The 22,450-nt window shown below is 46.8% G+C and overlaps 1 protein-coding gene and 1 long non-coding RNA gene across 3 annotated transcripts in view; one reads left to right on the top strand and one right to left on the bottom strand.

Moving 5' to 3' along the window:
* The window catches only part of LOC144098493 (uncharacterized), a 69,228-nt gene that overhangs the window by 11,085 nt on the left and 35,693 nt on the right, over positions 1–22,450 (bottom strand). The window contains exon 2 of the long non-coding RNA XR_013307188.1: positions 7,041–7,106. This is a non-coding gene — a long non-coding RNA (uncharacterized LOC144098493). The remainder of the gene's footprint in view (positions 1–7,040; positions 7,107–22,450) is intronic.
* LOC144098492 (protein argonaute-2-like) lies at positions 5,522–21,722 on the top strand. Of its 2 annotated transcripts, none has more exons than XM_077631180.1 (3): positions 5,522–5,655; positions 15,252–15,478; positions 18,350–21,722. In XM_077631180.1, the coding sequence occupies exons 2-3, from the start codon at positions 15,259–15,261 to the stop codon at positions 21,019–21,021; spliced, it is 2,892 nt and encodes a 963-aa protein (XP_077487306.1). In that variant the 5' UTR covers positions 5,522–5,655; positions 15,252–15,258; the 3' UTR covers positions 21,022–21,722. The 2 variants fall into 2 exon arrangements, with proteins under 2 accessions (XP_077487306.1, XP_077487307.1); XM_077631181.1 differs by having other exon boundaries at positions 5,551–5,806.

The raw sequence follows: 22,450 nt of genomic DNA on the forward strand, positions 1-22,450 counted from the left end.
GTCAAAGATGCCCATTTTCCAGAACCAAGTTCACAAGTATGTTATAAAAGAATTAGGGTGGCGGTCTTCACCAATTAACTTTGGAAAGACTGAACCTATGGAAGCGACTTAGGTCCCAAACTCTAATCACCCTTGTCCGCTATCTTCGGTTGCGAACCAATCAGTAACGTTTCTCGTGTCAATGACAATGTCCCTGTGAGAATATAACAATGCCAGTCCAATCAAAGGCCCTTCGCTCATTTGAGAACGCATCCATGTCTTCAAACGGCTTAGAGCAGAGAAACACCTTTCGGCACTGGCTACACCCACAGGTAGGGTGGCTAGTATCTGCAGGAATGTTTGGTTTAACGGGAAGATTACCCCGTCGTGCTCGCCCAGTTCTACAACAGCAGTAGCAGGGACTTTCGCTCGGTTTTCGGCCTCACGCTTTCATTTTTGACATAACCTTAGCTCAACTTGGCCTATCTTTGCTGCTCTTGGGCGTTTTTTTTTTGTTCACCGTAGGAAGGCGGAATACCGCTGAGCAATACTTGCCATAGATTTGTGTCGTCTTCTTTTGTGGCGCATATCAGCGAAGGCACGAAATGTAACAGTTGGTGGGAACTTTCCGGCTCGGCTGTGAATCTCACTTTTAAATCTGTCAGCACATTGTCCGGTAATGGAGCGAACACAACCGTTCTGTGTTCGCAGATAGCTCTCTGCATCAAGCGTAGGTGTGTGGCATCTGAACGCCTGTCCCTTAGTTGCACGCGGGGACTGAACGTCCGTTTCCAGATCATCCGCCGAAGTGACGGCGTCTTTGCAGAACTGTAAAAATGTTTCGGACCAATCTACTCTTCGCCTGTCAAGTGTATACAGCCATGGTGTCTGCCGACGCGATCTTACAGGTTCGAACGTCAACGCACTCTTTTTGGAAGTGGCGACTAAGCGGAAACGTACGCGTCAGCATAGCTGCTAAGCAAGTGATTGCCGCCAGGAAATCGCCATCACTGATAGATGCTCGGAGTGGCTTCGTTTCCGCAGAGCTGTGCATTTATGCCCAGTTGGCAATGTTATCCAGGGCATTCGCCACATTTGCAAGCGAATCTCGAAATCGGATCACGGTGTTCTGTCTCTCTTGTTTTGCAGAGGCCTTTTAGTTAGCAACCGGGGATGGTGTTCAGTACAATAGGAAATTTATAACAGGGTGGCGCTATCGGTTAGGGACATAGGGGAATAGCGGAGGGCTAGTGCGCAAGCGCAGGATAATAACTGTAGGTAGGGGCGTTATTGTCCCGGGACTGCGCACTGGCCGCCCGCTATTCCCCTATGCTCCTAACCGATGCATCATCATCATCAGCCTGACTACACACACCGCAGGGCAAAGGCCTCTCCCATGTCTCTCCAATTAACCCTGTCATTTTCCAGCGGCGCCCACCATGTGCCGGCAAACTTCATAATCTCATCCGCCCACCTAACTTTCTGCCTACCCTGCTACGCTTGCCTTCTCTGTGAATGCACTCCATTACCCTTAAGGGCCAGCGGTTATCTTGCCTTCGCAGTGCATGACCTGTCCAAGCCCATTTCTTCCTCTTGAATTCGACTAGGATGTCATTAACGCGCATTTGTTCCCTCACCCACTCTGCCCACTTCCGGTCTCTTAACGTTACAACTATCACTTTTCTTTCCATAGCTCGCTTTCCATCCTCCTCTTTCCCAGGCTCGACATGTGACGGCGGCGTGTCCCTATGTGTGGTGGTGTGAGTTTGTGCGCTTGAATGAAAGTTTCAGGCCGCTCCCACCCCGGCGAGGGCGTCTTCAACCTAGGGAATTTAGGGACGAAGAACGATATAAAACTCGACCGCGAGTGCAGTGATCCTCCGTTAAGAGAGATCCCCAATTTTGATTTTTATGCTTGTAAAAATGTAAATAAACCTACTGTACAGTTTCCTTCTTAACGGAGTCCGACAACGTCCTTCGGAGCCGGGACCTGCGGTGCTGAACGAGTCAGCCTACTCAAGGGCCCCTCCATCTCTAACACCCTGGAAGTCCTCATACCGCTCCTGCAGCGTTGCGGTTCAGCGGTTGAGCGATGTGCCAGTGCCCTGCGATGACAGGTCCTGCCACCGATGGGGCTTGTGCAACCCAAGTTGCACCTCCCGAGCAATCTCCCGCAACCAATGATTAATTTAACTTCCACCGGCCACGACAGTCAGCTTGTTTGCAGTCCAGTGGGCAGGTTATGACGACACCACAAGGTCACATGACCTTCCACTACCATTACGTAGTGTTCCTGAAGAAGGAAAAGCAGCTGCCTGAAAAGCAAAACCGCTTCCCGTCCAGTCGTGAGCCAGGAGCGCTACCCTTCGAGCACTTAGCAACTTTTTTTTCTTTATTGCCTTCAGAGGTGTGTGAGTACAATGCAGTACAAGTCAGGTGATTATTTACAAAACTGCTGCAGTCTTCGCTGGCAGCGAACATTCCAACTTTTTCAGTTGTGTTAGATTTCGAAACAATACAATTTCATCGTCGCAGTCTCCGTCCTTCATTACATCATGGTTTTAAACGTTCGTTCGATTTTAGATGGAGGTCTTGCGGGAAACAAAAATTTAAAATAATAAAATCAACAAATAAACAAAATACAGAACAGTGTCCGTGTCTGCGATGTGATATGCAAAAAGGGCCCCAGGCCGCTGAAGGAATGAAGTATAGCCACCTCGACTCGAGGATCCTCGAGGTATAATTAAGTAAACGTAAGTTAAACTAGCGCGTCTTCAGAACTATACGGCGTGTTGTAGCGTTTTTCCTCCAAATGAAAGGAATGCGTCAGCTGATGCTACCCGCGCTAACCCGGGAGGGTATCGTCCCAAAGCGGCTCAGGCTATGAAGGACGCCGTAGTGGAGGGCTCCCGTAATTTCGACCACCTGTGGTTCTGTAACGTTCACTGACATCGCACAGTACACGGGCCTCTAGAAGTTCGCCTGCATCGAAATTCGTCCGCCGCGGCCGGGATCGAACCCGCGTCTTTCGGGTCAGCAGCCGAGCGCCATAACCACTGGGCCACCGCGGCGGCCTAAGAAATTTTATTTAAGCTCGAGAACATGAATGCGAAAGTCTTCTATTTTCATTGGCAACGAACTCAACTTGAAATAGCCGTGAAGCTAGGGGTGTCGTTTATATATACCACAGCGGTGAGCCTGTCTGGTAACTTCTGTCACCGAGTGAGCAGAAACGCAAGGTACACGTCATCTGCCTGCCAAACAGCAAACGCAGGAAGAAAGACGACTGACCGGGCCAACGGCGCTGACATCGTCTCTTCCTAATTATTCCTTTTTTTTCAGTGTGCTACTTGCTAAGCGGCCCCCGCCGGCCCAAAGTTTGAAGAGCAGCAGCCTCAAAATTTTCGGCACACTTTTTTTTTAGTATCGAGCACAGATAAAATACATGATACACTAAAAAATGTTATTTTAGATACCGATACTCATCTCATTATTGGCAAAGCGTACGTAAGACCTGTACACAAGATATATCGAAATATAATATCTTAGATACTGCCCAAGCCTGAGCGACAGTGGGAGATCAAGAAGTCTGCTGTGCTGATGCCCCGAAATCAGATATCATCCGTACAGATGAACGAAACCAACTGATGTCTCACATCTGCGCAGCTTTAGAGGTAGGCCGGCCGGTCAGGGTGATATATACTACAGAGATAAGATACAGCTGTGCGGAACGCTCCAGGAAAGCAATCACCCTTCCTAGCATCCACCGATATCTACTTTACGAATTCGGACTTAGCTGCTACGTTACATACACATCAGGGGCGTATCTGGACCCGGGGGGGGGGGGGGGAATGGGGCTTGCCCCCCCCCCCCCCCCCCCCCGTGAAATTTTTTCGAACTGTCACGCACCGCTGACCAAAACAACCACCGGCGCCAGAAGTCATTCTGGAGTTTTCCACCTACAGTATCTTTTTCAGACTAGAAAAGACATTTTGGCGCGAACATTGCTAACTCGGGTTGGATTTCGTGGCAACTCCCATGCACCTGGAGTCATGTAACGCAAGACGCCCCATCCTAGCACAAACTTTCAAGGGCCTACCAATGGCTCGCTGTTGCGACTAAAATTTCGGTGCAGTTACTCGCAATACATGACCGCTGACAGCTGCTGCTGCGCAGTACACTGGAATGAAGGACAGCGTCAGTGCGATTTTTCTCTGGCCGTTGCATATGTACAAAAATACCATACCTTTCATAAAAATGCCAAGTTATAATTTTGTTTGTCTCTGTATATTTCTGTATATTTTTTTCTGTACATTTGTTTCTGGATTGTGTTGCTTCGTTGCCGTCAATGCCAGGGGGGACCAAGATTTTTTTTTTTTTTTTCAAGCCGTAAAGGAACGGCTTTTCTTCTTGGCCCCTTTCACAATGTGTACGTCATGTTGTGAAGAACAAATAAAAAATGAATGAATGAATGAATGAATTTCATGGCCTTTACGTTTTTCACATCAGCTGCATGCACTGCTTTGCTGGTCCCGGACCGATGTAGATCTAGACTTCGTGTGATATTTTCTTTACTCAATACGCAAAAACATGCATGCATTGGTATCAGTTATGTCTTCCACGGGTGAACGATAAGGGGATAGTTGGCATGGCATGATTACAAGACATAAAACTGAGCAGGGGACAACAAACAGGTGAGAAGAAAACAGGACGAGCTCGTCCTGTTTGCTTCTCTTATGTGTCTTGTCCCCTGCCCAGTTTTACGTTTTGTAGTCATGTCCGCCATGATTTTTATGATATACTGAATGCATTCTTTTATTTTAAAAATACATATTTCACTTGTCTAAACAGTGCGCAGAATTATATAATACACAATGGCATTGTCAATGGCAAAGTTGATTCACAAATTCTATGAGGAGGCCGCGCTGCACCCCCCCCCCCCCCCCCGCCCCCGAGCAAAATTTCTGGCTACGCCGCTGAAACACATATGCTTTATTTCTTAGGTTTTCCGCTTGCCAACAGGTAAACAACTATTTCGTTTAATTTTTCACTCTACAGGTGAAAACAGGCCTAATAGGAAAATTTAGTGCGGATCCTTTGCTTGAGAACTTGAATTTCGCGCCGCAGATTCGAATTTATTTGCCGTGAGCATCATAGATGGCGACACTAAGTCTAAGAGAAATAGGAGGAGACAAAGCATGAGCAAAACTTTGATTTGAAGCGAGCAGAAAATCCCAGTGGAAAGATTCGCCAATAGATTTGCAAGTGCGTTATCCATTTTTTTTATAAAAAATGATACAGGTGAGGTTCGAGTCAAATAAGATTAACCAGCATGACAAATCATTAAATCATTAAGCGGCTGTATCGTCCACTGCTGGCTCGACCGCACGTTTAGTCATTTAAAACCACCTAGCAGAAGATAAAAAAAAAACTGGACTGCGAGAGAGAGACAGAGAGAGAGAGAAGAAACTGGAAATAAAGCAGAAAAAAAAAGCGTGCACGCACACACACACAGGCGGCGCTAGCGGCGTTGTCGTAGAAAAAGGAAGCGGCCTGGCACCTTTCCGGCATTTGCCGGCTGGTGGAACCGCGCAGCGGAAGCGTGCAGTTGCAGGTTGCAGTTGACGGGGTATTCTTGTGAGCTGAGCCTTTTGAGGCATCACCGAGTTCGCAGTGGTAAGTTATAGGCGCATGTCATTCACTATTTATGCAGGCAGGCAATCGCTTAGTGAGTACGGAGTAAGCGGAAAGTCGGTAGTAGCTGACGGCCGAAGACGGGGATTCCCGTGAACTGAACCTTTTGAGACATCCACCCGAGTGCGCAGTGGTAAGTTACAGGCTCATGTCATTCGCATTTTGTGCAGACAGGCCCCCGGAGTGACCGTAAAGTCACTCCGGATAGTAGCTTCCGGCCGAAGCACCCGAGCGTATTTTTGGAGCCAGCCATGGTTTAAGGTCGGAGAAAGTTAGGCATAGGTCAGTTAAGCATTGACGTTTGACAACGCGTCTTGCGGTGGCCGCCGTTGCAGGCTACGGTGGCGTGTCTTCGAGTGTGCGTTTTGACCGAGTAGCAACTGAACGCGGACTTTAGATTACCTGTGCCAGCGAATTGTCTATGTAGGCGGTTAGTCATGTCTTTGCATGTCAAGGTCCGTGTTTGTTTCAGCGAGTAAACTTGCGGCTTGATATCGTATTCCGACGGTTTGTGCCCTGTAGGGAGCGCATTGTTGTGCGTTTGTCGGCTTGTTAAAAGCAGCTGCGCAGGTCCCCTCTGCAGCGAGCGCAATACGAGAATGTCAGTGGCATTCCCGAACTATACATCTGCACAGCTGGCAGAAACGTAGTGTGCGTCATGCCTGCTGCGTACTGCACCGAATCCTTGATAAGCCATCATTACAGGACTAGCATTTATCCGTAAATATTTCGTTTAATGTGCACGGATGTGGCTCACTTTGACTACCGTTTTAGGAGATTGGTTTAGCGTGGGTGTTTGCAATTTTTTTTTTTTATTGACAGCTTGAAATTTGCTTGTACGGTAATTAGACGCATCTTTGCGAATAAATTGTGCAGTCTAGTCTTGGCCCAGCCAGCTGTTGCCATGTTTGAGTCATGCTGCTCATAGTGCAATGCTGGTGCAATGTTACCCGTCTGTAAACAGTATGGATCTTTCGATCCCGGCCGCGGCAGTCGTATTTCGATGGAGGCGAAATTCTAGAGGCCCGTGTACTGTGCGATGTCAGTGCACGTTAAAGAACCCCAGGTGGTCGAAATTTCCGGAGCCCTTCACTGCGGCGTCCCTCATAGCCCGAGTCGCTTTGGGACATTAAACCAAACAAGTATGGATCTGTTCCAATCAAGCCACCGAGTCTCATCTTGCGAATGCATGTGTAAAAACAATAACATTGCTGCGGTTGCACAGTGCTCTTTATTATCCTTCATTTTTTACCTAATGGAGAGTGGGGTAAAAAAAAGAACGGAGTGGGCGCGGGTCGGCATTTTCCAACCTCATGCTGTTCCAACCTCATGCAGTGGTATTTTGCAGAAAGGAAATTTTTTTTTACCAGTGGACAACCTCACAACAGGTGGCCAGTACTTTGAGCGCTTGGTTATCCAATGCTTTCTTCCCTCTGAAAAGGCAATGGCAGGGTCGAATGCATACATTTAGTGTCAAGGAAATAAAATCAGTATAGCACCATATTTAAGCTAGCTTTGACATATTAGTGTCGTTCTTGGATGTGATGGCAAAACAGACCTGTTCAACATCAATTTAATGGCATAGTTTTGCAGTTTGCTACATTACTTTCAGGTGGCGTGGTGATTGAAAAATTCTGTATTTTCCATCTATAGTCTGATAAAGCTTTTCAGAGTGGCCTCAAACTGAGGCCAGCCCTAACACCCACCGAGTGCAAAATGTCTGCATTTCGAGCAAGGAATTTACAGCTGCAACGGAGGTTTTTTTTTTTTTTAACGGGGTGTTTGTTATCACTTGATTTTACTTTGGAGCCTTGCCAAAAACCATTGCACAAAAAAAAAAACATTGCACCACCCCCTTTTCATGATTGTGTGTGTGTTCAGAGGCACCCTACAAGTTATGTGAACTTTTTTGCATCCAAAGCATCTGAAATGCATTTTGTGAGCATCTGTCCAAGCCAGTGGCAAAATTTTTGCCCTAGCGCGCATCAAATAAGGCAAGGTCGAGACAAGATTAAATGGCCAAAATGCATGATACAGCGATGTGATTGCTGCGCCAGTTGCGTCAAACTGTGCCAACAGTCGAAGCCTGCTTCGTGCTGCTTCATTACGACAAATCAAGAGTAATTTGCGCCAAGCCTGCGTCAAAACTGCGTATTTCCCTGCGAAAAAAAATTCTCGGGCGCCGCGTATTGTCCTATACCTCTGCGTTAGGCAGCACTGGCGGAAAATGCAACTTTTCTGAGAATCCTTGAATTGGACCTCAGTGTATATGAGGGCAGGCATCATGCTGGCCGAGTGTGTTTCACCCCAACTAATGAAAACAGAAGCGAAATAGACCTGCAGTACGCAGGGATTTAATCTGGACATCCCTTGGCGGGAAGGGCACGTCGGAAATGCGCATGGCACAAACATTTACAAATGGTGCCTCTGTTGACCGCTGCGTCCTTCATCGGCCAAAGTGGAGAAATAGCCCTCTACCACCAAGATCTCAGTGAGCGTCTGTTTTACGGTTCGCTTCGTTGCTCTATCAAAAAGAAGCGCATATTCCCGGATAATTTTAGTTAGCTGACGTTGGACTGCCTCCCTGCCGCGCGGTTCATGTTCTCCGGCGCATATTCAACGGCATGCAACTTCAATTTCGCATAGTAGCTGCTTCGTCTCGCAGGAGGCGTCATTTTGGGTAAGAGGGCACAACGCGCGCAAAGCTGTACGGATGCGATGCTGAAATCGAAACTTGCAAGAATATGACGGCTGGATGCGGCGACGCGCGTTCATGCCGATTGTAGCCGTGGATAACATTTTAAAAATAGTTCTGTCGTAACGCAGTCCGCGTGCCACTGCCATGAACCACATCCGCGGTGAACGTATTGTGCAGTTGACCCTGAGAAGCGCATAGCTTACATAGCTGCCGCTGCGCAGGCGTAGTTGGGTCCCCGCGGATCGCTCTGCGCTAAAGCCAATAACTCGATTCTTTTTCCTTTTTACTCATCGATTTTCTTTTTAAGCAGTTCCTAAAAACGGCAAAAGATGGTGCATGTGGCGCGTCATTTTTCGCCCTTTGCAAGTTGCGCCGACGAAAAATCTAAAAAAAACTCTTGACTGATACACTGGAATATACAGTATATATCTGCGCCAAAGGAGTTTCGGTTGCTCCAAAAGCTGCTCCAAAGTGACTTCAGTTAATCGCATCATTGCACACGTGATCCAAATTCCACAACCAGTGTCAGAAATGGTAGCTCCTCCTAGTGTGATGTACTCTGCAGTACATTTGGCATTAATGTTGTGGCTATGCAGAAGTTGTTGTTAATCAATTGTCGTTATGGCTTCTTTTTTTTTTTTTTTTGCCTTTCTGGGTTCATTGCCCTGTTTCGGCCTTCGACCGCAGCGGTGGCCTAGTGTTCCGGGCATCCACCTCGCATGTGGGAGGTGCGGGGTTTGATCCCCAGTGCCACTGGGTGCCTGCCGGTGATACAATCAGTACAAGCTTTCCTCTGGTCTGGTGCTCGGCCTATTTAGGATGAAGTGCTTAGGAAATTGGTCTTTGACCCCACCCTGAGTACAAGAAAATACCTTGTACCATGGCGGCACTCTTTGGTCACAGATGCCCCTGCGCCATAAAAATCCATCATGTTTCTGCCTTCATGCAAAGAACTACAATCGAACCCAATTATAACAAACCTGAAGGTCGCATGGATTGCATTTGTTGTATGTGAGGTTCGTATTATGTGGACTTATCATTTACAGCCAGAAATAAAATCCAACGAAACCGGCATTTATTTGTTTAAAAAGTTCGTCGTGTAAGTCTCCTTCAGAGAAGACTATGATGGCGCTTTCGAAACCTTCAAGAGCGGTCATATTTTGTTCGTCGCTGAAGCCCCAAGTGCCTACAATTATGTTGCTTAAAGAACAGGATCCAACTAATCATGGTAAAAGCGCTTGCGGCAACTAGTGGCATATGCATCCTTCTCGTCATCGTCGTGAGATTCTCTGCAGTCAGGCAGCATGCATACTTCGTGTACAATGGCCTTGTCAGCATACGACATTGTGATGCCCGCATCATAATCTGTAGCAACGAAGCCATCTCGGGTGAAATCATGTCCGGCTATCTGTGCACAACACCGCGTTACTACAAATCTACATGCATCTTCATGCCGATGTTCAACACTGTTCTCAGTTGTTCCTTGGCCCTTAAAGGAACTATACAATAAATTAATTGAGATCACGTAAAGCAGACGAGAGATAGGCATTCGATCACTCATCACCCCAGTGCAAGAATTTTTTAGCTAGCATCAATAACAGCGAAGATATAGACGATTAAAACTTGCGCTCCTCTCCCCCCTCAACTCTTACACGAGGAGCACCAGAAAAAAAATAAACGGCTCTGGGACTGGGCCCCGCCCATGAATACGTCATCCGCTGACGTTTATTTTGCAACTTCCAGTTGCCGCTCCTAGCCCCCCAGCAGTAGCGTCGGTGGCGTGGCGGCATCTCTCCAGTCTCTTCACCTTCCTGGATTGCGGCGCGCGTCGGGTTTCTTTGCTTGTCATGTGTGGTAATTAGCAGTAATAAACCCGGACCTCGAGGTGCAACTGCTCGCTTTTACGGCTGCGATGGGCATCGAGCCCTATGCGTGCGCACGAAGAGCCGTGCGAGTGGCTCCGGAACTCCCGACAGAAGGAGGCGGCAGAGGAAAATTGAAACCATATGTGCGAAGGCAATGCCCTGGCTTGCGATTGCCCGAGAGGGTCGCGCAGCGGCACGAGCAGACGATTTTCATGACTACCGGAAGTGTGCCCGTGACGTCGTGGCTGCCATGGCTCCAGCGAATGAGAGCGTGTGGTGGCCTGGCGACGTCATGGGTAGTATGACATCTTTGTTTCACGATTGTAGTTCCAAAATCGGTCACTACGAGCACACCAATCGGCCCGCGAATTTTGAAAAACACGGTTTTTAAAAGTTCATAATAAATTGCCGGCTCAGTTCTGAAGACTCATACTTGGTGTGAATGCTTCTTAGCATCATTTCTAAGCATTGAAAACATTTACAAGTGACATTTTATTCGTTGCATAGTCCCTTTAAAGTATGCTTTACGGAAGCAATTGCTGATGCGCTCAGCAGTCAGTCCCATCCCCTTGGCCTCAATCATTTCTGCAGCAGCGAACAGAGATATCCAAACTGGAACATCGCCATCTGGTGTGTGTATCAGCTTGAGCTGGCTGATGCACCGATAACAGGATATCTTGAGCGCGTGAATGACACCCATGTCTGGTGGCTGGATCTTGCACTTCGCATTTGGTGGCGAGACCACAGCCAGAGAAGGCAGTACATAGTGTGTTGCAAAGTTATCGCGTGCCAGTTGGGGCTCTTGTCTTTTGCCATGTCATGATCAAATTCAACAATCCGCTTCTCGATCAGATTGCGCACACTGTACCCATCATGCCATTGGAACTTATACCTGGTCGCACCCTTGTTGCATGAAAACGAAAGGCCACTTGTTATCCAGGCCTTTGTGTTCGGCCTGTAGGGTACGAAAACGCAGCTTCCAAGGCACCACAGTGCGTGAGTCATGCTGATGACAAAGATCCACTGCTGGTCACTGCTGTTCCTCCTGGCGCACAGTAGGATGTTAATGCAAATGCTTGCCCAGTCTTTCACCAGTGCTGGTGTCGCTTTTAAGTCACGAGTTTTTGACGGCGGCATTTAGTAAAACTGCCATTTTGTCAGCAATGTCTCTCCTTTTATTTGGGTTTTTTGATCTCCACATACATTTCGGGTTAGGGTGTCATGGGGAGCCAAAGACACTATTCCATCTCTGTGCATATTGGAAGCTCTGAAGGTTTTTGACTGTGGGGCCAAGTGTACAGCACCTCTTTGTTTATTCTAACAGTTACGCTGCTGCCAGAATTTGTGGAATCTAAACATGCCCTAGCGCATGCTTTGACTGTAGCTCCGCCCTAGTTCATAATAAGGGCATGTTCGTTAACTGCAGCCATTGTAAGTGGGCTCGACTGTACTTCTGCACACCCTAGCACATGGATTTATGCCTGACAGCTACTGTATAAATGCTAACTTGGTGTGTTGTAAGTTTGCTCATTAAAATGTGATTGCTTCTTTAGTACCTTACTACAGCCGTTAATTTGTAGGCCAATTTCACTGGCCTGCTTCATGACTTCGTTGCATTGAGCTCATACTTGCAGCAGCTTTCAGACCCTTAGATAGAGACAAGTTATCGACTTGCAAGCGCATTATGCCGATTTCTGAACAAACGTGGGGCGAAAGGAGGAGGAACGTTAATATGTTGCACAGAACTTGCTTTGTGTTGTTACTGATAGATCAGACTTGGAGAAATTGTGCCAGCGCTGTGTCGAAATGCAGTCCGAACGACCAGCAGGAGTCTCGGCCAGTGGCTCGGGTTTGTCTTCCGATGCAGACTGTGGCTTGCCATAAATCACCGCTATAAAAAGGATCAAAGGTTTCATAAGCACAATGCAGTCCCATTCAACTTTTGTACCTTTTTCGGCCTGCTGTTAGTGATTGAGGGCCGGGCAATTTTCTTCAGTTTTTTTCTTACCCATTCTGCTCTTTGTTAGTGAGTGATGTGTACGCAGGGCACTTGTTCATTCTTTTTCTAGCCCTGTAACTAAGGTATGTTAGTGATGCTGTGTGCGGGACCTTGCCTTGAATGCAGCAAATATTACCCAAAGGCAGCCTTGATAAATGCACAAGCAGGAAAGAAAAGCTTGAGGAACCTGGCTGGTTGTATCCCAAAGGGGCAGAATTAAAAAGCTTTCTTGTTCTTCTTGCATATGCCACTCCCCAAACAATATCTGCTCCTACTTCCTTCCTTGTTTCTTCTGTGGCACCCTGTCCCATTCACTGTGCTTTTCAGAAAAGCTTCACCCTTGCAGCTTTAAGCATTTTTGTGTCGCACCTTTGCATTTATCCAATTCCCAGCTTTTCGCTATTGTCACTACTTTTTTCCCGATTGCTCGTTCCAGTCTGTCCTGTTCTTTATGAGCCTCGGGAGTTTTTCTGCCCAGTTTTGTCTACTTCCTTGAGCTGCATTTTGAGCACAACTTGGAAGTCTCTTAGAGAGGCACACATCTCCAAGCATGCCACAAAAATGTTGGGTGCAGCCATTACTGGGGAGTGCACTTCTCTTTTTCAGTCATATTAGCTTACCACCATATTTCTTAATGTGCGTGCATCAAAAGCATAGTGCCTCGCGCCCCGCCCCATCTCTTGCAGGAGGTTGAGGGGAAAGAGGAGGAACAACTTGATTTTAACAAAAGAACAAGGTGGGAGGTATTGGGGAAGTGTGCATGGGCAGGCGCATGATGGATGGTTGATGCTGATGTCAGGTACCGTGTTATAGGCTTTAAACAATGGAAATCATGAGTATGATGTTACTCACTGCGTAATTTTTTTTAATCGCATGCTGTTCATTTTTCTTTTTCCCAGCAGCTCTCTACCTAAGAGTTCCCCAAATTTGCATCGCATGTGCTTGTGAGGTATTCACGCTATTCAATGCATTTAATGCTTTCTTGGGTTTGCACGCCAGATTTTTACCTACTTTGCAGTCCATACTGCAGAGCTCATAGCAACTGTCCAACTCAACTGAATACAGAATACCAATGCTGCCTTACACCCTTACAGAAGTGCTACAGACATGGTGTACATTGTGAACTCTAAGTTTGCTACACCTACAAGTGCTTTCTGGTTTCAGGCAAATTTAGCATCCTTTTTGTCTCGTATAGCATGCTTTTTATGCCAACTAACGAACTCTGTAAATATTTCTCGTAGCAGTGAACTTAGCAGCATGTTTGCCATCATTTTCGTGCAGACACATTTTGCCACCATTGATTTTTTTTTCTCGAGATTTCTAGTCATACGAATTGTTGAAATGGAAGGCGATTCCACAACCCCTAGCATGAAGTTCTGGTATTTTGATGTCAGTTTCCCATCACTGAGACTGTATGAAATTTTGTACGTGCTTGTAAAAAATTGGTGTTTTGCATTGCAAAACTAGCCATTTGGCTTTCCTAAGGCCTGGATATACTATTTAGGCAGAAAAGTATTTGCTTTCGTTCAAAATAAGCTGGATGATCAAACACCTGATGCAACAACTCTGCTCAAGCAGTTGGATTTAGCCTCGACGATTACTTTGATGCTTCTAACCTGCTGCTTTTGAAGGAGTATACACCTAACTTTTGGGTGCTTGTTTTCATCTTTGTGATGATGCGTATGGCATTATTGTACATGTATTACCATGTGGCATTCTCCTGTGACTGCTTTAGTTTCTAATAATTTATAATACAATTTCTTTCTCGTGCTGTTTCGGTTTCATTTTCAACAGCCGAAGGATGGCTGTGACGTCAAAGTGTGGTTATGTCACATGGGGCATGGAGAAACTGCAATATAATCGCTGTTTCTGCACTCGTCATTCAGCCTCTTCAGGAAGGCTGGCCTCAGCACTGTAATGAATTGAAACGATGAGACAGCAATTATATCGCAGTTTTCCCATGCCTCACGTGACATATAACCACACTTTGGCGTCACAGCAATCGTTCAGCTGTTGAAACCAAAACCGAAACAGAATGACAGAAAAATATGATCATAAATTATTTAGCGGTCTCAGGTGAACACCACATGGTGATTCATGCATAGTAGTATCTTCCACACCATTGTAGAGAAAACATGTCGCCAAAATTAGGTGTCTATACTCCTTCAAGCGGAAGCTTCACAAGCAACAGAATTTTTCTGGAATGTGAAGGTGGCAGGCAGTAGGCGGGTGAGCTGCCTCCTAGTTACGGGGGTTGGGTGGGAGGCAGCTGAAGGATGGTGCCCCTGGAAGGCAGCTGGCCTTTCCAGTCTTTGAATTGATTTCGCGGTCGCCTTCTCATTCCGCTGCACGGTGGAGGCCTTGTGTAGAATGGAATAGATGGACTGTTGGTAGGTGGTGCTTTTGGAGAGGGTAGTTTGGTGGGTGGGATGGTTACAATGGGCCTGGAAGGTGAAGACTGCTCTTTGGCAGCAGGCAGCCGCCAGATTTCTGGAGCAGTTAAAGTAACACTGCTTTTGCAGTAACAATAAGTGGAGCAGCAGAAGTTTAAAGCTATGTGAACTGTTAGCATGGCCGCATGTAACTACACTTGACACATGGTCACGTATGTAGGTGGATATGACATCAGTGACACCAGGGAAGCTTGAAATATTGGGAAGGTGAAGAGGAGTAATAGATGCGGGAAAACAACCACGATCGAGTTCAAGAACTTCTGCGAGTAATGGATGGGAACACATTTTTCTGCTTTAGTTGATGCTCACTGGGTTCCTACTTTTGCAGTATTTCTCAGCACAACTTCTGCTAAACACAGTGGAAACATTCCAGGTAGGCTCTTAGGCTGCAGTGAAGTCTGCTGCTGAATGCTGTCATTCCCATTACTGAAAAGGTTGTAAGTGATGCATTTAATGAAGACTCATTTCGTCTAACAGTCCTTTTCATGCACTGCTGTAGTCTGCTAGGCAGTTTTATATGTCGGTAACACACATTTTGTTTGTGTTGGTCGTGCTCTTTATAGCTGAGAAATGCAAGCACCCGGGCCTTCAGGGAAAGGGAGGGGCCGAGGAAGAGGCAGAGATCGCAATAACCAAGGGAAAGGCCCACCACGTTCTCAAGCAAATAGGCCGCAGCAGAGCCAGGCGCTGCAGCAACCTCAGCAGCAGAGCCAGGTGCAGCAGCAACCTCAGCAGCAGCGCCAGGCACAGCAGCAAACGCCCGAAATTGAGCGGACACCCCCTCCTGCACGTAAGTACCTTTGAGTGCATTCATTTCTTGACGGGCCGCCGCGGTGGCTGAGTGGTTACGGCGCTCGGCTGCTGGCCCGAAAGACGCGGGTTCGATCCCGGCCGCGGCGGTCGAATTTTGCTGGAGGCGAAATTCTAGAGGCCCGTGTGCTGTGCGATGTCAGTGCACGTTAAAGAACCCCACGTGGTCGAAATTTCCAGAGCCCTTCACTACGGAGTCTCATAGCCTGAGTCACTTCGGGACGTTAAGCCCCCATAAATCAAACCAAACCAGTTCAGGAGCAATGCTACTAGATGCTAGGGCTGCTCATTGATTAGTTCTCTCGTATAGTACTCGTCGCATTATTGCCTGGCAATGACTATCCGGTCTACAGCGCTGGGGTTTGATGGTGCCCATCGCCCATCCAAAAAAAATATGCCGCAGTGTTCCTGTACTAAAAAAAATGCTTTAAAATGTTTCATTGTTTCTGAGCACCAAATCAGGGCATACTATGAAAGGTTTTTTTTTTTTTTTTTTTGCTGGCTCACTTTCGTGAATGCGATCAAAGTCACAGTTGAGGATTATTTCGCAGGCACTAAATCGGAGGCCCCTTGGTAGTTCCCTCCTCCACGAGAGTTTCACAGTGTTGTGTTGCATTTATACAACAGCCATTGGTGCAAGGATAGTCTGTAGTACATGTAAAGTTGTACATGGGGGCAAACATGACGAAGGGCATAAAGACTGCATGCAAAAAGGATATGGCTTGCCAGGCATTGTTGATTAGATACCTGCGGAAGTGCTAATTCTGCTTGTCAGCGGCCATAAATTAGATTTGGTCCTTCTGAAGATTAGATACTTTAGGTGATGTTTTGATTGCAAACTGAATGGTTGGCCAAATTCATTAGACTGACTCTTCAACAGAAGCAGTCAATCTTTTGTACTGGTCACGAAGCTTCTGAGGAATTTTGATATGGGGACAGAAAGCTGCCTTCAAGGGTGAAACGGCAAATGGGGAGGCAATGAAGCAGCGCCGGCGCTGCAGGGCTTTTGGCGCATTTCTATTACCTAGGCATTCATCTCGGGAATGTTGGCAAGGCACGTGTGCAGAACAGATAGTCTTTTGCAGGAAAAGAGTACCGCAGAATACTGAGCTCTCAAGAAGTGCAGCGGTTACTACCGCATTACTCTGTTTATGTACTTACTCGGGACAAAAGTTTCCGGGACACGAGTTATAGGAAAAACATTTATTGCAGCTCCACCTCGCTACCCAGTCGCCTGATATTGTGAAGAGAAGGAGCATTTAGGCCTTTAATGCCTTCATACAATATCGGGCGACTGGGTGGTGAGGTGGAGCTGCAATAAATGTTTTTCCTATAACTCGCGTCCCAGAAACTTTTGTCACGAGTAGCACATCTATTAGATGCGAGATTGATCAGATTTCAAGGATAATGTCATTGTCCAATTTCTGTCAAGAGATAGAACGGCCAACCAAGTGTGCTAAAAAATTCTTATCCCGGACTTTCAGTTATAGCAGTGTTCTTGTAATGGGGCTCAACAGCACATGGCATCTGTGGCAGCCGAATCCGTAGCAGAGTTCCGAAAGCATTATGGAATCCACTGTTCCTTACTTTTCACAAGTTTTCACAGTGGCAATGGGTGGTCATATGATGGTTTCGCATGTGTTGCAACCAAGGTACAACCAGGTGCATTGCCAGTCACTTCCTGTGCTCCATAATTTCCATTGCCACTCCCAGCCTGTAAGAATGTTCACTGTGCCTCGCTGTATGCTAAGTAATGAGGAAAGAGTTTTTTTTATATATATATCCAGTACCTCAGTGATACTTCCTCAGTTCAAAGGCTGGAAATCACGGGCAGTAAAAGTGAATGAATTGCACTATTTTTCTTCCAGTTATGTTCTCAGGTAACACTGCAAACATACAAGTGGGCCGAATATGGGGGCATGCGACATAAACCGAAACACAGCGGGCAGCCACCCACCATAGTGACTTCTCTACAGTGCAGTGGTGCAAGGGGGTGAAGAACAAGACTATTTAGCTTGATTAGGCCAAGTGCAACTTGGTGCTCATGCACTATACTGTTTATCATAGAAGGTGACACTACGGAGGCTGCGGAAGTTGTGCGTCCGTGAATTCATAGTACCCCTCAACATATCATTTGTTCTTATCAAAGCCTCAGTGAGTGTTCAGACAGCGACAGAGTGGTATAACGCAAAGTGGTAGCACTGAGCCACTGTCAAAACTGAAGCGATCGGTGTTCGGGACTTCTAGCCATAATTTTCAGAGTGCTCTACTTTTTAGGCACAGATACAGCAAAAGCAATTCGCCCTATGAGCAGCATATCATACTGTCAAATGTCATTCTTCTCGAAGTCCTAATGAGTCGCGGGACGAAAATGTGGCAAGACGCAAAACGGGAAGTTGCAATTCACGGTACTTGAGGGGGCATTCTTGTGGGGACACAACATGAAGAGGAGTGCACCGCCTTCTTCGTGGAGCCTAAGTACTAGTGGCCAAAGCTGTTGAGCGGGTAAAGCTCCTTCAGACCTGGTGCCAGAAATGCTGACATTTTTAGGAAGTGAAATTATAAAAAAAATTTTGTACTCCATACAGCAGATTAATTTCTGTAATTCCTGCGGTTTTGATCATGCATTTTCTCGAATATGGAGTTTCTTCTTAATTTTTTTAAAAACATGTTAATAAGGTTTTACACTAATGTTCGTTTTGGGTGAACCTGTCATCAACCTTACCATTCCATTACTGTTTGAAACAATTATACGAAGTCGACGTCATGTGGTATGGATGCAACAGCCATAGTTATGCTTCATGCTTCTTAAGCTTTCCTTGTTTTGATCTTTCCTGAACTTTCTTTTCAGGATGTTCGGCTTTGGACACACCTCCTCCTACCCCTCCAAACGTGGCACAGGAGAGAGCTAGGAACAAACCTGCTGGTGGCACTGCTGCAGATGCGCTGACATTTTCTGGCCTGCGCCTTGAACAGGCTGTCCACAATGCACCATTCCCTCGTCGCCCTGACTATGGCAGAGACGGGAAACCCATTGAAGTGGTCGCTAACCATTTTGCGTTGGAGCTGCCTGACGGGAAGATGTACCACTATGATGTAGAAATAGGCAGCATCCGCAGACAAGGAGGTGTGCAGCCTGTGGTGTCGAAGGATTGCAAACGTCTAGTCTTTAGGCTGCTTGTGAAGGAGCATCGCCAGCAGCTCAATGGAAACTTACCAGTTTTCGATGGCCAGAAAAACATGTACACAAAGTATCCTCTCGGCTTCCAAAAGCAGTCCTTCCGCGTCTCTCTGAAAGAAGACGGTAGAGAGCCTGATCAATTTCAGGTAGCTATACAGTTTGCTGCAGAGCTGGACCTAAGCCTAATGAAGCAGCTTTACAACCGCCAAGTGAAAAATCCAGAAGTTCCAAAAGCAGTGGTGCAAGCTCTAGAAATTGTTCTACGTTACGGTCCATCAGCACAACTTGCAGTTGTGGGCAGGTCACTTTTTAAGCGACCGGAAGGTGGCGTTATTAACCTGGGAGGAGGTCTTGAGCTGTGGCATGGTTTCCAGACTAGTTTGCGTCCTGGGCAATGGAAGCCTTTTGTCAATGTGAACACAATGGTGACTGCCTTCTTTGAGCCTGGACCACTGATAGATCTTATAAGCAAAATTCTTGGTGATCGTAGAGGCAACTTGGACATTTCACAAGTGCGAGCACTGGATAAGTCTCAGATTGTCAAGCTGAACAAAAAGCTAAAAAAATTGAAGGTGCATGTGACTCATCTGCCATACCGCCGCAAAGTAACCATTGAGAAGGTTACTCTAGCATCGGCATCGGAGCTAAAATTTGGAGATCCTCCCCGATCAGTTGCCCAATACTTTGCCACCACATACAGGCCACTACGGTATCCAAACTTCCCTTGCATTGAAGTGGGCACGAAAAGAAACTACATACCTGTAGAGGTCTGCGAAGTCATTGAAGGCCAGCACTGCAAACGCAAGCTGGATGAGAACCAGACAAGTTCTGTCATAAAGCACGCAGCTTTGCGCCCAGTTGAGAGGTTCAAAAAGATTGAACATGATCTGAGAGGTTGCATCGCTTCAAATAAGCCGTATCTGGATCACTTTGGCATCCGCATCAGCGACAAACCAGTTGGGCTGTCTGCTAGAGTGCTGCCTGCTCCTCATGTTATCTACCAGAATGACCAGCAGGCTATTCCCAGAAATGGTGCCTGGGAGCTTCAGAACAAGAAGTTCTACAGACCTGCAAATTTAAAATGCTGGACAATTCTGAACACTAGCAACCCACGCTACTGCGAACAGTCTGCCATCAAAAATTTCGTAGCTTCCCTGAGGCAGTACGGAAATCAGCTGGGTATGATTGTGGAAGAACCTGCAAAAATAAGAAACTGCAGGCCTACTGATGATCCCAAAAGACTGCTCACTGAGGAGAGAGCAGGGTTAAAAGACCTTCAGATGGTGTTTGTTGTCCTCGCCGGCAGTGGCAAAAACTCCCCTTTTTACAGCCCACTAAAGAATGTTGCTGAAACGGAGCTTGGCATTGTGACACAGTGCGTAACAGACTACAGCATAAACAGGCGCTGCAATCCAGCAACAATAGTCAACATCCTGCAGAAGGTGAATGCAAAACTGGGTGGCACCAACAGCACTATTCCACAAAGCGTCAAGACTGTGGTTTTCGAGAAACCTGTCATGGTAATGGGTGCCGACGTCACCCACCCAGCTCCGACAGAGATGAACAAACCTTCTATTGCAGCTGTTGTTGCAAGTGTGGACCGCTGTGCATTCCGCTATATTGCAGCTTTTCGCATACAAAAGCAGAACGCTGTTGCAAAAGCACGCATTGAAATAATTGAGGACATGAGGGCTATTGCAAAGGAACTGCTCCTCGGTTTCTACAGAGCCAATAACGGGGTTAAACCGCACACTATAATCTTCTATCGGGATGGAGTTAGTGAGGGTCAGTTCAGCCAAGTTCAGCAGTTTGAACTTGGAGCCTTGCGAGCAGCATGCCGTGACGTAGAGCCTGGTTATGAACCTGGCATCACATTCCTCACTGTGCAGAAGAGGCATCAGACTCGTTTTATGCCACAGAATAGCCGAGACGGTTGTGGCAACGCAGGAAATGTGCCTCCAGGCACTGTCGTGGACACCACTGTCACACATCCTGTTGACTTCGACTTTTTCCTTTGCTCGCACTTTGGCATCCAGGGCACCAGCCGCCCTGCCCACTACTATGTGCTCTGGGATGACAATGACTTCAAAGCAGACACTCTGCAGAGGCTGACGTATGGCCTTTGCCACACATATGCACGGTGTTCCCGTTCAGTGTCCATCCCTACGCCAGTGTACTATGCCCACCATGCAACCAAACGAGCAAAGTGCTACGTGGATGCTCGCACAGATTCCTCAGAATCGGGAAGTAGCTCTAACAACTCGGGTATGCTACCAACGTGCATCCTTGATGATGCTGTGAAGATAACAGAGATAATGGAGAAGAAAATGTTCTTTATTTGAGCACTCTTGTTGCATTGCAACCCATCATTTGTGCTTGGCCACTTGATACAATAGTAAGTTAGGAGGGGCCATTGTGGTTGGTGATATCTGTACATCACCACCTATAGTGTAGTCTATCTCCTCTTCCCCATCCTCCTTTCTATTTATTTGTTTTAGCATTCTCATGTGTGTAGCTAAATGGCTCTTGTTTTTTTTTTGCTGGCTGTCTATTGTTCCACTGTGTACAATGCTACGTAGTAGTGAAATTTTAACTGTTTTAGGAGGCAGGCCATTGCAGAATATGAATTGGCTTTGAAGAAAGCGAAAGCACACATGCTGAGATGTGAGCGACTGAACACTGGTCTGTCTTGGTACTGACAGCTTATGTTCAGGCATTGTTGCCATTATATTGCCCATTTCTGTAAACGCACCAGCACAGTCAGTTGGCATCGTTTTTGTGATCATTGCTCACCCTGCTGCCACTGGAGCTGAAGCATTTTCAGATTCCGCATTTCCCTGGTTCAAAACAGGCATTCCTTTGGGACTCAATTTAACCAGGCCATGGCTCTGCTCTTGAGCTGTTAATCTGTAATTGCTTATTGTAATTTTGGTGTGCCTTGGTTGTGTGCAGTGTTCCGATTGTGATGCACAAAGTGCTTCTACACTTCCTGTGCTCAATCTCAATGAACTGTTCACAATAAAATTTGTTCAGAAAAAAAAAATGTCTGTTCATGCTGCACTTAATCAGCGAAAGAAAACTAATGCATGGTTGATGTTCTGTAAATGTTTGCAAACAAAACTAAGCGCAGATTTAATGTCGTGAGAAGTGCACAGACTGCAATTATTTGGCTGCCCACCTGTACAGTGCTTTCAGCTGAAGCAGTAGTAACTTTATTCTTGGAAATATATGGGTGGGTCTCAGTGTCGAGCCACTCCACATCTTTTGATGTGGTCTAAGGTACTTGTGGCAGAGTTGGAGCCCCTAGTTCAGGGCCCCACTGAGCCTTGTCGCCAGGTAGGCTTTCCGGACCAGTCCCGCCTGGACCTCCGAATCCTCTCTGCAAAGCATCCTCTCCCACTGCTCTGCACTCGGGATTTTGTTTATTGCAGCCGCATTTGTTCTCTTTTCATGCCACACTGTATGAATCAACGTGGCTTTGTCCTCGCACCACGGGCATTTGCTGCTCTATAGCCCGGGGTGGATCTTAGCATGTTCAGATTCGGGAAAGTTCCCATTTGTAGCGGTCTCCAATAGACCGCTTCCTGCTGCTGGAGATTGTTGAGGTGGGGATATCTAATCCTGACCCCCTTATAGTAATTCAGAATTTCAGAGTATCCTAAGCGCACTGGTTCCGCATTGGGCTGCTCGAGGCTGGTTTGGTTGGAGGCTCGGTTTGTTAGCTCTCGTCCGCCTCGGCATTCCCCGCGATTCCTGTGTGTCCCGGTACCC

Source organism: Amblyomma americanum, chromosome 7, assembly GCF_052857255.1.
Source record: "Amblyomma americanum isolate KBUSLIRL-KWMA chromosome 7, ASM5285725v1, whole genome shotgun sequence".
In the NCBI taxonomy this organism is placed as follows: Eukaryota; Metazoa; Arthropoda; class Arachnida; order Ixodida; family Ixodidae; genus Amblyomma; species Amblyomma americanum.

Excerpts from the sequence above, each read along its gene's own strand:
- LOC144098492 (XM_077631180.1), top strand. The coding sequence starts at position 15,259 with ATGCAAGCACCCGGGCCTTCAGGGAAAGGGAGGGGCCGAGGAAGAGGC. Across the intron at positions 15,479-18,349 it reads GCGGACACCCCCTCCTGCAC|GATGTTCGGCTTTGGACACA; the intron begins GTAAGTACCTTT and ends CTTTCTTTTCAG.